This window comes from Rhipicephalus sanguineus, chromosome 1, assembly GCF_013339695.2.
Source record: "Rhipicephalus sanguineus isolate Rsan-2018 chromosome 1, BIME_Rsan_1.4, whole genome shotgun sequence".
Taxonomy (NCBI): domain Eukaryota; kingdom Metazoa; phylum Arthropoda; class Arachnida; order Ixodida; family Ixodidae; genus Rhipicephalus; species Rhipicephalus sanguineus.
In genome coordinates, this window is record NC_051176.1 from 296,856,256 (window position 1) to 296,872,687 (window position 16,432).

The 16,432-nt window shown below is 40.4% G+C and overlaps 1 protein-coding gene across 1 annotated transcript in view; it reads right to left on the reverse strand.

Moving 5' to 3' along the window:
- LOC119379322 (band 3 anion transport protein-like) overlaps positions 1 to 16,432 on the reverse strand; it is a 160,548-nt gene that overhangs the window by 38,308 nt on the left and 105,808 nt on the right. The window contains 8 exon segments of the mRNA XM_037648600.2: positions 42 to 149; positions 5,496 to 5,693; positions 5,776 to 5,902; positions 8,519 to 8,670; positions 11,688 to 11,912; positions 12,294 to 12,472; positions 14,638 to 14,789; positions 15,525 to 15,627. Coding sequence (XP_037504528.1) covers positions 42 to 149; positions 5,496 to 5,693; positions 5,776 to 5,902; positions 8,519 to 8,670; positions 11,688 to 11,912; positions 12,294 to 12,472; positions 14,638 to 14,789; positions 15,525 to 15,627 — 1,244 coding nt within the window.

Here is a 16,432-nt window from a genome sequence, read left to right on the forward strand (position 1 = left end):
GTAAGCAGGTACAAAGAGAAATGAAGTATGCAGAAACTTACTGTGTTTGACATCAGGGTGGAGATGGAACGACCAACCTCATGGTAGTCCAGGTCATCAGTATTTGACGGACCCAGCAAAATGAAGAAAAATCTCACAGGAATAGGAACCTGCAAGAAAAATTCACGTGGAAAATTAGTGGGGATAGCTCGGTACAAAAATAAAATTATCTAAAAAACACACACAAAGGAAAGTACTACTGAACTACTACTACTACTACTACTACTACTACTACTACTACTACTACTACTACTACTAATAATAATAATAATAATAATAATAATAATAATAATAATAATAACAGTCAATCAATCAATCAATCAATCATTTATTTGTTTATTTAATGTGCCCAGGAACAACCGTGAGGTCTTTGTGCAGGCGCACGCAGAAATAAAAACAATAAAAACAAACACTACAATACAGACAGTCTTCAGAAATAACAAGAGCAAAAACACGTAGACAAAGAGAAATGAACACAAAAGGGGAGGAGTAAAATAAGACAACACAAGAAATATTGAAGGGGAATGAAAAATTAGATTGGATATATACAACTATGCGGAAAGACGGAGAAGGGAAGGCTTTGTACATTGTGCCATGCTATGTTCAGACACTGCAAAGCTCGGATAAAAACAATGACTGCACAATATGAAAAACGTCAAGATCAAGAAAATTAATATTAGAGGGACTTTGTATTCTGTGAATGGTAGAGTGTTGGAAGAAGCAGGTGGGTACATGAAACTGTCTATTCTCTCTGGTTAACTTACGCGGAATTAAAAAATTAACACAATTGAGAAGTACAGGGCAGGATATGATACCGTGAACTAGCTTGCAAAGAAATAACAGATCAGAACGATTTCTTTGGCAGTGAAGTGATGGCAGTGATAATAAACCAGCAGTATTTGAACGAAATCCAGAGTGATTTCTAGCAAAGCGATGGTTACATATGCTGAGGAATTTTTTCTGGACTAGTTCAATGGTGTTACCACTGGATTGAGCAATGCCATTCCATATCACGGATGCATACTCTAGTTGTGGAAGACATATTGCGGTGTACAATTTCTGGAGGGCTATAGGAGAACTGAATTCTCGAGATATTCTGCAAACACATCCGAGAGAATGAAGGCCCCGCATAGCAGCACGCTTAACGTGAGCAGAAAATTTTAACGTACTATCAACAACACCAAGGTCACCGATCTCATAAACCTTGGATAACGACACAGAATTGACAGAGTATTGAAATGACACGCTAGATGTTTTGCGAGTGATACACATGAATTTTGTCTTTGAGGTATTCAGAGAAAGATTATTGCCGTTGCACCATTTGGAAAGAACACAAAACTGACTGCAGCAAGCGACAGTCATTAACTGAATGAATTTCCTTAAATATCTTGATGTCATCGGTATACAAGAGGAAAGAAGGATTACGAATGGCAAAAGAAACATTAACGTAAATTAAAAATAGGAGTGGGTTTAATACCAACCCTTGAGGGACCCCACCAGTCATTTCATATAAAGAACACGTTTGGCCATTTACGGCAACATAACAAGATCTATTGAGCAGATAGCTGTGCAGGAGATTCACAACCGACAAGTCAACATCAAAGTGCGCAAGTTTAACCATAATCAGTGTGTGGCTGACTTGCTCAGGTCAGAGTAGATTACATCAACCTGTCCTCTCTGAGAAATAGGTGTGGAGATCTGCGTCATGAAACTAGCAAGATTTGTGGTAGTTGAGCGGCCAACAAGAAAACCATGTTGATTAGGAATCAATGAGTTTTTCACACTAAAAGACAATATGTTGTGAAGAGCCAGCTCGAAGATCTTTGATGTGTGTGGCACAAAGTAGAGAAATTATTAGAAACATCTGTTTTAGAGCCCGACCTAAATACTGGGAAAACACAAGCAGTTTTCCACATGCTAGAAAATGTGGAAGTGTCCAGGCAGTTATTAAATATCGTAGTCAGTACTGGGACAAATATACCACCATAAGCTTTTAGTATGGCGGAGGGGATGCCATCTGGGCCACATGATAAGGATGGTTTTAAGCACTTAATGCATTTGCAGATAAGATTTTCATCCAGTGACAAAGCACTGGATGAGCTAACTGCCTTGGACTATTGTCCGATATCAGTGCTAGAGTCTGAGGCCTTATACATGGATGAGAAATGCGTGGCAAAATAGTCAGCGACGGCTTGCACTTCTACCCCATTTGAGTCCAGTAGCCTGAAGGACTCTCTGCTTTTGCTAGACCGTTCACATACTGAAGTCTAGGGTTTGACGAAAACTCGTCTGGCGAGGAAAAATCATGGTTGAAGAAAACGTACACTCGCCAACTAAAATAAAACAACAAAGGAATTGACGTTTCGGCGCCCAGTACGGGTGCCTTGTTCACAAAGAACAAATGCATGGTGGTCTTTATTATATATGCGTCGAAAGGCACAACGCGCTTGCGTATACCTCGGGGAGTGGATCCCGTGTCCGATTTATCGTGTTAGTAGTAGATTGTATGCAAAAAGATTCGATGAGCAGGCGGGATGATAACTTTTTCTCTTTTTCAATGATGGAAGCCGATTGCCAATCAAGACAGTGTCCAGTTTTTTCACTATGCTCTGCCAGGGCGTTCGAAATTGTGTGCCTTTTGGCTACATCATTACGGTGCTGCTGCAGTCTTCTTTTAAAGTTTCCAGTCTCGCCTATGTAGCACGCCTGGCAGTCTTGGCACGGAATTTCGTAGACAACGCCAGGGTATCTTTCCTTTTCAAGGCGGTCTTTGACTCAAACGAGTTGTTGTTTCAGCTTGCTTGAGGGGATGTGGCAGACTTGCACTTCGTAATCTTGGAATATTCTTGAAGGGGACTCACTCCCACCTCGTGCATAGGGGAGTGAAGCCCGCTTCTTCGTTGTCGCTGCCCTGGCAGAGGGGTCAGCTGCGCGCCTTTCTTCAGTTTTTATAAAACGACTGGGGTAGCCATTGCCGATCAAGTCCTACGTCACTCTCTTCAACTCAGCTCTGCGTGCATCGGAAGTAGAACACAATCGGTATGCGCGGTTAAACAGTGTCGATTTTAGTTGGCGAGTGTACGTTTTCTTCAACCACCGTTTACGTACATACTTCCAAAACTCAGCCGGCCTGTCAGAGGTGCTTTTTTCTAAGAATTCAATATGCGAACTATGGTCCCGTTTATATAGGCGTTTAGAGAGAGTTCGAAAAAGGCTGAACTCTTCCTTCCACTCGCTGGATGGAGAAAATTAAGGTTTCCTGTGTACACAATAATAATAATAATAACGATAATAATAATAATAATAATAATAATAATAATAATAATAATAATAATAATAATAATAATAATAATAATAATAATTTTATGGAGAATAAAAATCATGACAATAATACGGTGGATTATGCATCTGCATTCTCAGCCAATTTGCTTAGCAATGGATGCATTAAATTATATGGATCATAAAAAGCAATGCAAACAAAAAGCATAACTGTATTGCAAAATACACTCACTCACACTCACTCAGACTCGGATCGAGCTGTGAGTCTGAGTGAGCCCGGGTGAATAATATTTTGGTGAGTGTGAGCCCGAGTGAGTCCCGTTGAAGAAAATTTGCATGAGTCTGAGTCCGAGCGAGTCCGGTTGAGGAAAATATTGGTGAGTGCGAGTCCGAGTGAGCCCTAAACACAAAATATTAGAGCTGTGAGAATAGCAAAATTTTGAGTCCGAAGCTAATTCGAATATTGAAGTGTGAGTGCGAATCGAGTAAAATATTTTTCGAATATTTCTCGAATATTTTTCTAATACTTCGAAGCGAAATTGCAGAAAGAAAAAGTTGGAGAGGATTCCTAAGCATATTCTTATGAGATAGTAACCTGAAAGTGTTTCTTTTCGCTAGGTTGATGAAGAACTGGCGGGGTGGTGTTTCATAGTTGTCTTATCAAGAATGAGGCAATGTAGAGGCCGAATTCAATTTATGTACATGATTTGGTGCAATCAAAGTGTTGCCGACAACGTGATAGGCAAAGATGCCATTTCCTCAGCCTCTCCTCCTCTTTCAACTTCTGTGGAAGCCTAACTGATGTGGCGGACAAGGGTGTGCTCCCTTCAAGTCCGGAGTTCAAAATCTGCCTCGTAGACATCGATATATAAGAACATCTGAAATTTTGGATGCTAAAAAGCTTCGGCTTCCAATTTTTCGGACTTCCTGCCCAAATTTCAGGTCCAAAACAGCATTAATTGAGCCCCCACCTCCGCCACATCTTTCATCTCCCTGTTGGAGCCAGCGTTTTCTTGAGTTAGTGCATTTGCGACTGTAGCAGAGCTTGAAAAGCAGCTTTGCCGCAATACCGGGGTGTGATGAGGTGAAGCATATTGAAAATCTAGGGGCCACTTCCACTCGGACGTTGACTGTGTCTTGGCAAAGTTCGACCGTAACGGAGCTTAGGTGAAACATATTGAAAATCTAGGGACCACTTTCAATCGGACGTTGACTGTGCCTTGACAGTGTTCGACTGTAACGGTGCTTGAAAGGCAGCTTTGCCGCAGTACGAGAGTGTAATGAGGCGAAGCATATTGAAAATCTGAAGGGGTCACTTTCAATCGGACGCTGACTATTTGTTTTTGGGAAGTTCGAATAGTAAAATTCCAGTGTGAATCGAATCGAATAGCAAGCACTATTCAAAAAATATTCGAAATTTCGAATATTCGCACACCCCTACAAAATATATTTCATGAGCGAGTCTGAGTGAGCTCCACCTTTAGTTGCCGACCTACGATCCTATCCACTCAGCTATCTGCATTACTATCAGCCTTATATCGGCTTACATTTATACTCGGATTTATTCCCACACACTTCAATGCACTAGCGTTCATGCACCACCTCAATGTTTATTGATCAGAGGCGTGAGTAAGGGGGGGGGGGAGGTGCTATGACCTCCCAACTCTTTTACGTTACTTTCTTAATAGAAATATGTCGTGTGAGTCACATATTTCATAAAAACGTCCTTACTAGATTGAAACCCCTGAAATCTAGTATTTGAAGGTACAAGGCCCAAAGGCGTATCGTAGAGCACCCATTATTTGAGATATTGGCATTCAAGAGCATTTACACCATGATCAGAATAACTCACTTAATGCCAGCGGACTCATGAGTCGACTCACTCAGGCTAAGGTCAAGCTGTGAGTCTGAGTGAGTCTGGCTGAGCAACATGTTGGTGAGATTGAGTCCGAGTGAGTCCGATTGAGAAAAAGTTTAGCGAGTCTGAGTCCGAGTGAGTTCGGTTGAGGAAAATTTCGGTGAATCTGAGTCTGAGTGAGCTCTCACAGCAAAATATATTTCTTGAGTGAGCCTGAGTGAGTTCCAAAATTTTTGCCCACCTATGACTGTGTGTAGTTCAAGCTGAATGAAACAATGTGGTAGTGTGAACAGGTGACTAAACATAAGCAATCACCTACCTCCATTAAATTAGGCATCACTTGACCCTGCGCCAACCTGACAAAGGCAATGGTGGGCTGCTCCAAGAAATCCAAGCCTCCCACCAGCACGGCGGTCGCTTCCGCATCTTCGGGTATTCTTCGGAGGATATTGGCATCAGGCTTGCGCAAATCATCCGTGGAACACCCAGGAAGAAACGGCTCAGTCTCGTCGCGTGTCTGCAATACAGTGCACATGAGGCATCAAATAAAAGTTCCATCTTTATTAACCACCTTAAATTTTTAATGGAAAACTATGTACCCCTTTGTCAACAGAGATGCGTGTGTCTGCAGTAAGCAAAGGCATGCTTCGGTTGCCAGCGTTTCCATTCACATGGTCCTGTGATGAAGATGTAAAGTTGCTAACAAGTGACGCTGACCGCAGTGACCTGGAAAAAGGGCAACCAAAGCATTCAACCTTTTACAAGAAGATCTTGTGGATGCAGGTGCACCTTTTAATATTCATTGTTGAGCCACTGATGAGACCAAGCAATTTGCCTTGTAGAAAAGCAAGGCAGTATAGTTTGCGCCACAGCTGACAAGGCATTACACACAGCACTGGTTCACCCTCGACACATGTAGAGTGCACTCGCATGCTTCAAGCAATGCTTCTACTAGCATCCACAGTTGGCTTGCTGCGTAAGTAATGCACTTACATGCTCATACTAACTGTGGATTGCACTGCATACATTCAATTCTAAGGGAAAAAAAAGTAAACAGCAAGATGCAGTGTGGGAAATAAAATGTTTCTTTAGAGTAACTGCCATTGGGCGTCCTGGTAATAAGTTCATGATGGGAAGAGCGCTACTAGAACAGAGACTTAGCAAGAACACAGGATAGAGGCCCTGCATTCTTGCGAAGTCTCCGTTCTTGTAGTGCTTTTCCCCATCATGAAACTATTTGTTTTTTTTAGGCCTAGAGAAAACTTAACTGTAAAACTTAACTTTAAACTTAACTTTAAAGAACTTCAGTATAGCTCTTTGATCTGTTTCAAGATAAGGAATAGACAAAATGGCCTAACGTTAGTGGTGAAAGCAGAAAGTTCTCGCCAACCAATCAAACAGAAATAGGTAGAGACATGGATACTGGTGTTAAACAACTTTTGCCAAAGAAAAGCTTTTTCCATCAGTCATATAGGTGAAAAACTTTCTTTCTACATTGTTGGAATTTTTCTTGTTGTTACCCCTGAAAGAAATTCTTAAGATGCTCTTGAACTTTGCGTTGACTAGCATGTCAAAGCCTTACATAAGGCAAGCATTTCTATCATTTATAGAGCACCTTCCCTCCCCTTAAAGGGGCCATGACACGGTCACCCAAGAATTTGCCGTTTTCAGCGAAAAATAGAAGTAGAGGGTCTATTGTATCTATACATATTTAAAAAGTGGCCTGTAAAAGAATGTCTCAGTGCAAAATGAGCCCTAGAAGTCGCCGGCTATAAACCCTGCCCACAGCTGGCGACCTCCATTTTGCCATGGCGTGTGTGATGTCATCTGCTGCACGGAGCAGCGCTGTCGTTTTCTGTAAAAGTTTCAGCAGCTGAAAATCGTTCAATTTCAATGCCAAGCTGAAAGAATATCAAATAGCTCAATTGAACGCGCAGATGACCACGGAACAAAGTCGTTCGCTGGAATGCAGACACCCGCAAAGCAAGCAGCTCGTCACGTCACGTCTTGCGAGTGCGTCAGTGTTGCCCGACTCTCAGGCCGCTCGCGTGTTTAAAAAATATTCAATTATAAATTAAGTGCTCGACCAAATGCGCTAAAATTTTGCTAGCTTGTTTGTGAACGCACAAGGATTAACCGACATAACACATATTATGATCGAAAATTGGGTGTCATGGCCCCCTTAATTATGTTATTGCTTCTTCAAAGGGCATAAACATTACAAATGCCAAATCAGTATTCCCCTAGAAAGTAAAGTATGTTTAATAGATTAAAACTTATAGACTTTACCACTTGCAAGGGGTTTTGTACAGCCACAGCTGCGTTCCAGTCTCAGCACTCTTTCATGCACTTGCTCTAACCCTTAGAAAAAGTTCCAAAAATTCCGTTTCCAAATTTATTCATTTTTTCGCTTTCTCAAAAGGCATTGTAATAATGTGTGATGACATATTCTGAGAATGCATGCTTGGTGTATATTTCAAATAAAATTTTAAGCAAGAAAACTTAATTTTTCCTATTATGGTGTCAATACCATCATACTGCATCAGCGCCACATATGCCATGGCGTCGTGTTCTTTTTACAAATAAATATATTAGCTGCCACAGAATTCATTACAGAGCTTAATGCCTATACAGTTTTGATGTTGTTTGGCTTCCACTGTAACTGATCCTTTTCAACTTCTCACCAATACATTTACTTGTGATGCTCCACCTATAAACATCTCCAATGGAATCTAATACATTGATCCTAAAGTTTAACAAAAGAGGTTGGAGACTATATCAACAAGTAATAAATAATACAACAAGGTGTTGGTGGTTGACCAAAATCTTTGGAAAGTGGATGGCATAATGCAGAGACTGTGGGTTCGAACACCTTTGGGAGGGAATTTGTTTTTTAATCCAATTTCATTTCTCTTTATCTTGTAACTACTACAATTAAAAACTACAAATAAAGTGCCCCATGCTTTCTTTGGCTTCACTACATGTCTGTTGCCTTCGATAACTGGGTCTAAAAAAACAGGCCCCTCAATCAATTCCCTTTCTTATATTTGTCTAACTAGAACAAAACCCAGAGTTTACAAGTCCTGCAGTGTGCTTATGCTCATGTGCATTGTTGCATACTACCTATCTCAAGGATAATTACTCCAGAAACAGCAAGAAGGACAATGACAAGAGAGGCTACAAACACAACTCTGTGCTTGTAGCCTCTCTTGTCCTTGGCCTTCTCGCTGTTTCTGGATTAACTATGGATAACCCACAAGCCCAAGCCACCTTTGTAAAATTCCCATCTCAAGGAAACAGGAAGAAAGAAAAGAGTAAAGAACAAACTACCATAGTACATACTTGAGTGCTGTGAATGTACCAGAGGAGTTACGACGCAGAAAAGTGTTGAGGCTTTTTTCCGCACCGTGCCGGTGACGCAACAAGAGCACACGTAAAACAGCACCATGGCTCTCGGGTGGTATCTGCTCTGTCAGCACCATGTTGTCAACCACCTAAGTGTTAGAAATGAGAACGCAGAACGTAGCGAACATTGTTTGCAACAGCTTTATACAATTTTTGTGAATAAAATTTTCACTATCGTTATTTCAGAAACATAACTACATATCAATAGGAACTGTGCATCAATCTTTCAAGGCTGCAACAACTGCAGCTAGCATGCTTTATGAACACAGGTGTCAATACCTTAAATACTTATCTTCATTAGTTGGTCAGTGTTGGAGGCTGGTAGCGAGAAGCATAACAATAATTAATTTGATGAGAACTAACAGACAATAATGCGAAGGAAAGTATAGGGGATGTTATGTGTAATAATTGGGATATAAATGTGAAGAAAGTAAAGTGGACAAAAAGATAACTTGCCGCCGGCAGGGACGGCAGGGTCCCTGCTGGCGGCAAGTTATCTTTTCGTCCACTTTACTTTCTTCACATTTATATCCCAATTATTACACATAACATCCCCTATACTTTCCTTGGCATTATTGTCTGTTAGTTCTCATTAATATTGTGTCTAACAAAAAAAAACGAGCCCTTAAAAGTAATCTTTCCTTAATTAATTTTAGAAGCACAGTTTCTCACATACTAGCATTCCACTATAACTGCCTACACTGGGTATTTTTTTGCATAGACTGCCTGAAGTTTCTGAAAACGAAGCATTCAAGATAAAAATGAAAGTTTTCAGAAACCGAATTATTGCCATCATCGGACATCACGAAACAAGATATGTAATCTAACCTACTCACTAATTATATACCTAGGTATACCAATTGATCTACACTCAAACCTCGATATAACGAACACGGATATAACGAATTATCGGTTATAACGAAGTAAATGAAGAATAGTCTTGTCATAAATACAGTGTTACAAATAAATGGTTATAACGAATTTCGGATATAACAAAGTTATTTTCGTGACAGATGTGACTTTGTTATAACGAGGTTTGAGTGTATCCAACTAGAGGAACTACACAGCATCTGACAATGGAAAATCCATAGCCAGTGATGAGGTGATCTAACATTAGTTTTCATTTGAGGTGCACAAGAATGTATGTGTAGAAGAAATATCAGCTGGCAAAAACAGGAATGGATGCCTACCATGGTGAAATAACATTTTTTTCCTTAGGCACTGACACTTCACATGGGAGCCTTGTTCATCTTGGTTGGTGTCTATTTGCAATTTTGCCAATGGTTATTTCTGAACAAAAAAAGATTTTGTCAAACCCTCGACTTCAAATATCACCTCTTGATGTTTCATGATGTCTCCCAGTCTATGTCATGCAAGTCAAAACAATATACTTTGATGAGGTGATTACGACTCATGGCATGCACTAACACAGATGGACTAAAATAAAAGCTTAGACCACTAGCAATTTTAGCCATACTTGTTTTTCTTTGATTAGAAGATAAACTACTACATTCCTTCTCTTTTGGTGGGCCCATTGTTAGTGAAAAAATGATCGGGATGCCGTAGGTCAACATCCGGCATGTCTACGATAGGTGACGGATGACCAATGATCTGGAGTGGTGATGTCACAATGAAGCCATGGGCGCACCATGAGACGCCATTACTGCACGAAATCACTTTGTATGTGAGGTGCAGACTGGCCAGGGAGACATTATGAGGAATCAACAGCTGATATTTCTACTGCACATGGTTTTCTGTGCTACTCAAAAGTTAAGTTCCAGTTTTCCAGCAAAAAAAGTGAGAGACAATCTCACGCTTCATGCTGCACTGGACTAGAAGTGTTTTCGCAATTCCAAACTATTCACAAACCAACCTTATCCTTACCTCTCATTTTCATTATAATTCCTGTGCCCTTCACGTGCTTCGTAAACAAATATGAAGCCAGAATTCATAAACCAACCTCATTTACCTTTTTCTCTGCTTACTGTTTTTATGCACTTAATGTGCACCGAGGGTGAAAAAACGATAAGGAAAACAAGCGGTAAGGATAAGGTTGGTTTGTGAATACAGGCCAAGCAGGTTAAGTAGTGTATTTAGCTTATAAGCCATACAATTAGGACACATAACCTAGTCTTATTGCCCACCACTTCTTATCTTTATAAGAAGTGGTGGACAATAATATCTTTACCAGCATATACCAACATATCTTTACCAGCTCCACAAAACACGCTGGAAACAGATTCTAAAGAAAGAGAATAAAAAGGTTGTTTTTTTGTCCATCCCACAACAATGTTGCATGCCTTTCCTTGCACTATCACTGTGCACCCGGTAAATCAAAGTCACGAACGGCACGTGCATTATCAGCGTGACATGGCATTCATAATAGGAAAGTGGCAAGCGCCGAGTTTTTAAAAAAGGAAAGGCAAGCATTGAGATGATGATTGTTGCTTTGGGACAAAACACACCCTTTTTACTCCATCTTTTCTTAGAGTGTATAATAATAATAATAATAATAATAATAATAATAATAATAATAATAATAATAATAATAATAATAATAATAATAATAATAATGATAATAATAATAATAATAATAATAATATATCTGGGGTTTAACATCCCAAAACCACGATTTATGATTATGAGAGACGCCGCAGAGGAGGGCTCCGGAAATTTCGACCACCTGGTTCTTTAACGTGCACCTAAATCTAAGTACACGGGCCTCAAACATTTTCGCCTCCATCGAAAATGCAGACGCTGCGGCCGGGATTCGATCCCATGACCTTCGGGTCAGCAGTCGAGCGACATAACCACTAGACCACTGTGGCGGGGCTTAAAGAATAGAAGCTATGGCAGATTTACCTTAAGTATTTTGCTGCGACCTAACTTTTAGAAACCAGCGTGTAACAGACTATTCCGCTGCACGAACTAGCCCAATTTTATTCCTTAGCTATGAGCCTGAAGTACAATCAGCTACTGTGCCTGTACTTAAGCTGATACAGGACGATGCACAGTGGCACACCTTATGATATGCTCAGTTCTGTGCAGGCTCCGCATGAGAGTATAATAGTGCAGCTTTGCACCTAAGTACAAAGGGAAAGTTTACCTTGTTGGCAATGCCAGTGAGATCCTTCTCTTCAAGGTCAAGCAGCACAGTGCCTTGTTCAATGCACTTGCGCAGGCAAAGTAGTGAGTGGAAAGATAACGAGGCCAAGTGTGGCTTGCCCCAACGATCTACATCCTCTTTCAGGTTTTCTTCATATTTGATCCAACGTGCAGTCTCTTTCCACTCGTATGTTTCTGGAACGAGCTCATCCAGCTCCACAAATATCTGTGCAGAACAATAGCAGGCAACGACACTTGAAAGAAAATACAATTTCAGGCTATTGATATCCTACTAAAAAGAAGCACTTTAAAACATTAATCTTCCTTCACTAGCACATCTGTGGCATGAACTGACCCTGTTTTGCATACATTCATGGTAGAAACAAAAAAAAAACGTGAAGTTAAAACAGGCCAGTGGCTAAAGAACACTGGAGGGACACGGGGCTCACACTGGAGGGACACAGGGGGCTCACTGTTTTCAAGGGGTTTACGATTGCACAAGTTACGAGTTAATGCTCGTGCTGTGTCACTTTATTTCCTGCACCTCACAAACTATTTCTATGCAATAACACCTAATTCAAACTAGTTCATGAATACCTTGACTTACCTCATGTGGCTTTCGATCATAAAGCTTTTTCATGAATGGAACAGAGTATCTTTTGCCGGAACCTGGTGGAGGCGGTTGCTCAGAAGATTCTTCAGATGCAGGCTGCATGAATGAAAGCACAGTGTTCTTTGCGAGAATTTTGTGCCGACGCATGCCTTTCTGGTCTTCAAATCTATGACCTGGAATGAGAAACAAGATTTTAGCTGTCCACACATGAAACATACAATAATTTAACAACAGACATTTGGAGATGCTGAAGCAGAATTGCGAGTTGGGCTAGTTGGTGGATGTTCAATTATATTACGATGAATTTGGAGATGCATATGCTTGCTGTTTGGGGCTGACTAAAAATCTATGAAAGTGTATAAGAGAGTGTTATAAATCACACTGCAACACTGCAATCATTTAAAGACTTCACCAAAAATTTGAATTAGTGTAAGCAGTGGTTCCCTCTGACCTGTGTGGTGTACAATTATTACAACATACAGCCACCAAATGTGGACAAAACACAAAGGAAGCATCACAACACAGCCCATATTATGTTACTTTTTTTATGTCCTGTCCATAATCTGCAACTACAGAATGGAATGATCATTTTAGCCAATACACGGCTGTGTCCTTTATTGAGATCATTTTGAAACAGCGCAATAGACAAAAGACACAGAAGAGGACTTAACAACCCGAGCGCGTTGTTAAAGGGACACTAAAGAGAAACAATGAATTGGTTTAGATTGATAAAGTATGCTCGGAGAACTCTTGTGTAGTTTATTTCACCACCATAGGTTTATTATTAGAGGAGAAAACCAAGTTCAAAGTTTAATTTTTAAATTTCGCGCCGAACTTTGTAATTCGTGACGTAAAAGACTTCAAAGAGCATTTAACGTATTTTGGCACCACTGGCTCGAAGAAATTTCCACAAAATTGTTATGTCAAGTCTCTGGCCCCCTCAGAGGACAATGTACTTCGATTTAACCGATTAGGAACTATGTAGGCCCAAGCAGGCGTCGCCACCTGTATTTTCTTTTTGCGCGTTTTCTCGCTTATTAAGCATCTTCGCGCAGAAAGCGTGGTGTTTTTGGTATCGTGGAAGACTACTTTACTAATGCGAGAAAAATCGTTTTGCTCTTTAGTGTCCCTTTAAGTCTTCTCCTGCGTCTTTCGTCTTTTGTGCTGTTCCAAAATGAACCCGAACCAACTAGCCCAACTCTCCCTTTTGCTGCTTTATTGAGAAAGTGCTACATTCTCTAGAATTAGCCAGGAGAAGCAACTACACTAAAGCTAAGCAGATACAATATCCATAAGCAGTACATACACTACAATGAGCTACTATGATAGCAACACTGGTTAACATAAGGTCAAATATAAAAGAAGATTTGAGACCTGAAGTGTAATTTTACTAATCTTGCAGTAATTAGACTAAACACTGATTTTGTTACATTTTTGTCATAAGAGTCAGGTGCATTGTGCTTACCATTAAAGGCATACAGACAATAAAACCTGATGCTTCACTTTTTTTGATTTACTAAGCATCTCTCGACAGTAATTGCAGTTTTCATTTGAGGGCACAGTTGACATTATCTTTTAGTGCAGCCAGTTTAAACAGTTTGCAGAGAGTGAAGGGTCGCTTTGGACATGAAACTGGAGGTAGCATCTGTAACCAAATCTGGAGGGGGAAGTCACGTCGGAACCACATGTCCCTTATGTGCATGCTCAGTACGTCTTATGCAGTCGCTCAAGGTAGCCAAATGACTGTGCCAGAAGGCTGGCAGTACACTGCCAAATAGGCCGTGCAATATCTTTAGGCTTTTGGCTTCTTCTTATTTGATATGAGTTAAGTGTTATCTCTGCTGTCAGTTCCCTGAGAATGGATGAATCACTCATCTGGCCTTTGTCCTCTTATCACGTGAGGTACTAAATAAATGGACTGAACTTTTAATGGCATGGAAATGTGGCTATGCGCATCAGTGGTGTGTCACAACACATGGCTGCCACCTACGGTCTTTGTGCAATGTGCTGCGTCCCGCTTCATGTCCAGAGCTGCACTGCATTTGGCAAATGTTTCGGCCTGGTTTCATCAAGATATGTTGTAATTAAGCCCGGCATGTTTGTGAAATTAATGATATACAGTGTGACGAATTTTGACAGCTGTAAATTTAAAAAAAAAGAAGAAAATTTGAAGTAACGTTTTTTTAACTTCAAAACCTTATTCTCTTTCAACAAAATAAAGAAAGATATTGCTGCAGCTCAGAAAACTTGTGAGAAAAGTTTATGTCTGAAACACTGTCATTGCTTCCTACCAATGTGTTTGCAGAAAGAAAGAATAAGCTGAATAATGAGAACTTACTCGCCATCTCTTCAAGATCAGCTGATTGCAAAGTCATGGCCTCTTCAGGCTCTGTGATGACCCTGTGTTTATCCTCAGCATCATGAAGAACCATTAGGCTTGGGTCATAGATGTACCGACGTCGCTTGTGTCTGTGATGATGGTGGTGATGCCTAGCACAAAAATAAAGAAGGATCATGACGTAATTTTCAATGTGCAAGCATTCTTCGGCGAGGGTATGCAGGAAAAAGTGGTGTGGTTTTGCACGTGCAATTTTGTGAGAGTAACAAAAACAGCTGGTGCAGAAAAAGAGTAGGCCACTATGCTTAGCTACAAAAAGTAACCATACCATAGTCGGCACCAAAAGAAAGTAGGCCACAACAGTAGTGACAACAAGCAACTAGATCATGCAGTAGTGCAAACAGAAAGCAGGACAATACAGTCACCACAACAAGTAGCTATACCAGCCATATTGCAGAGGTAGGAATACAGTAGGCCACAACAATTTTGTTTCAATGAATAAACAAACAAAAGAAGAAAGAAAGGAAGAAATAAAATAAAATAAAAACAAAGACAAAATACTATCAATGAAAGTTATCATACAGTTTGCCAGTTTCAAGGAGCTGAGTATCGGCCTCGTAAGTAATTCTATGTAATGCATATGCACTACGTGACACTTCCTTGATAAGGACATTCTGCTTCAATAACATAGAAGATGAGAAACTGTTACAGTTTACTATGAAAATGATGCATCTATAGAATAACCAGGTCTAGCAAAAAGACACTGCTGCATTGAATTTAGCAATGCTGCCATGTGTGTCCTATATGCACATCTGAAGCTGTAGGGCATTTTACAGTTTCCATGAGTATAAATGGGAGTGCTGTCCACTCAGCTAATCTGTTGTTACCTATCTTTTGCTCTATATTGTTCCAGTCCTTTAGATGTTGACACAGGCTGCAAGTCACCCAGTGATGGCTGTGGTGGCGATGCTTCCTCCGTGGAGTCTGACCCTTTAAAAGAGACAAAGTTTTCTATGTACTTCAGTTAGGTGAAGCTACGGTGCTAATTATATATATATATATATATATATATAGTGGTATATGATGGCGCAATTCATGTTTAATAAAATGCAGAGGCCTTGGAAGTGTTCACCAAGAGGGTGGGGTGGGGGGGGGGGGGTGTAAGGCTTAACACATTTGTGGAAACACCAGTTTTTGTTGACTTCCCTGCAGCATATGTAAGTTCGTATCTCTTCGACTGCTCAGCAGAAATGAAAACAATCTTATCAGTGCAACAGCTAGGAATGTTCTTTTTATTTATTAATATTATTACTATTTTTCGCATGTGTGTGCGTGTGTGTCTGTGTGTGCAGAGGGGGGCAGGCAAGTGTTTTCTGATGTTTTATACGAAGTAGCCTATGGTGAATACACGTTTTGGGAAAGGAGTGGGATGGCACATTCCTGATGAGCCATGTCCAAGCTACACCAGTGGATCTCGCACTGAGTGTGATTGTGAGGAAAAAAAATGGAACAATGATTCAGGCAAAACAAGATGGTCCTTCTGGGCGTGCAATATTTATTATAGAATAACTGAACTTAACCACTTGCAACACGGCATCCTCATGTGGAGACGTGACTTACTTTTGCTATTTCTGAGCACAATTGGCAAGGAAGAGACTACGAACACTCAGCTAATGGTAAATTAGTAAGCACCTAAGGTTCCTTTATATCACTTCTGGTCAGAATATTTTGCTGCACACGATAGCTATGTTGAAGGCAGTACTGTGTTTAACGAGACGGACACGGGATGTTTCGG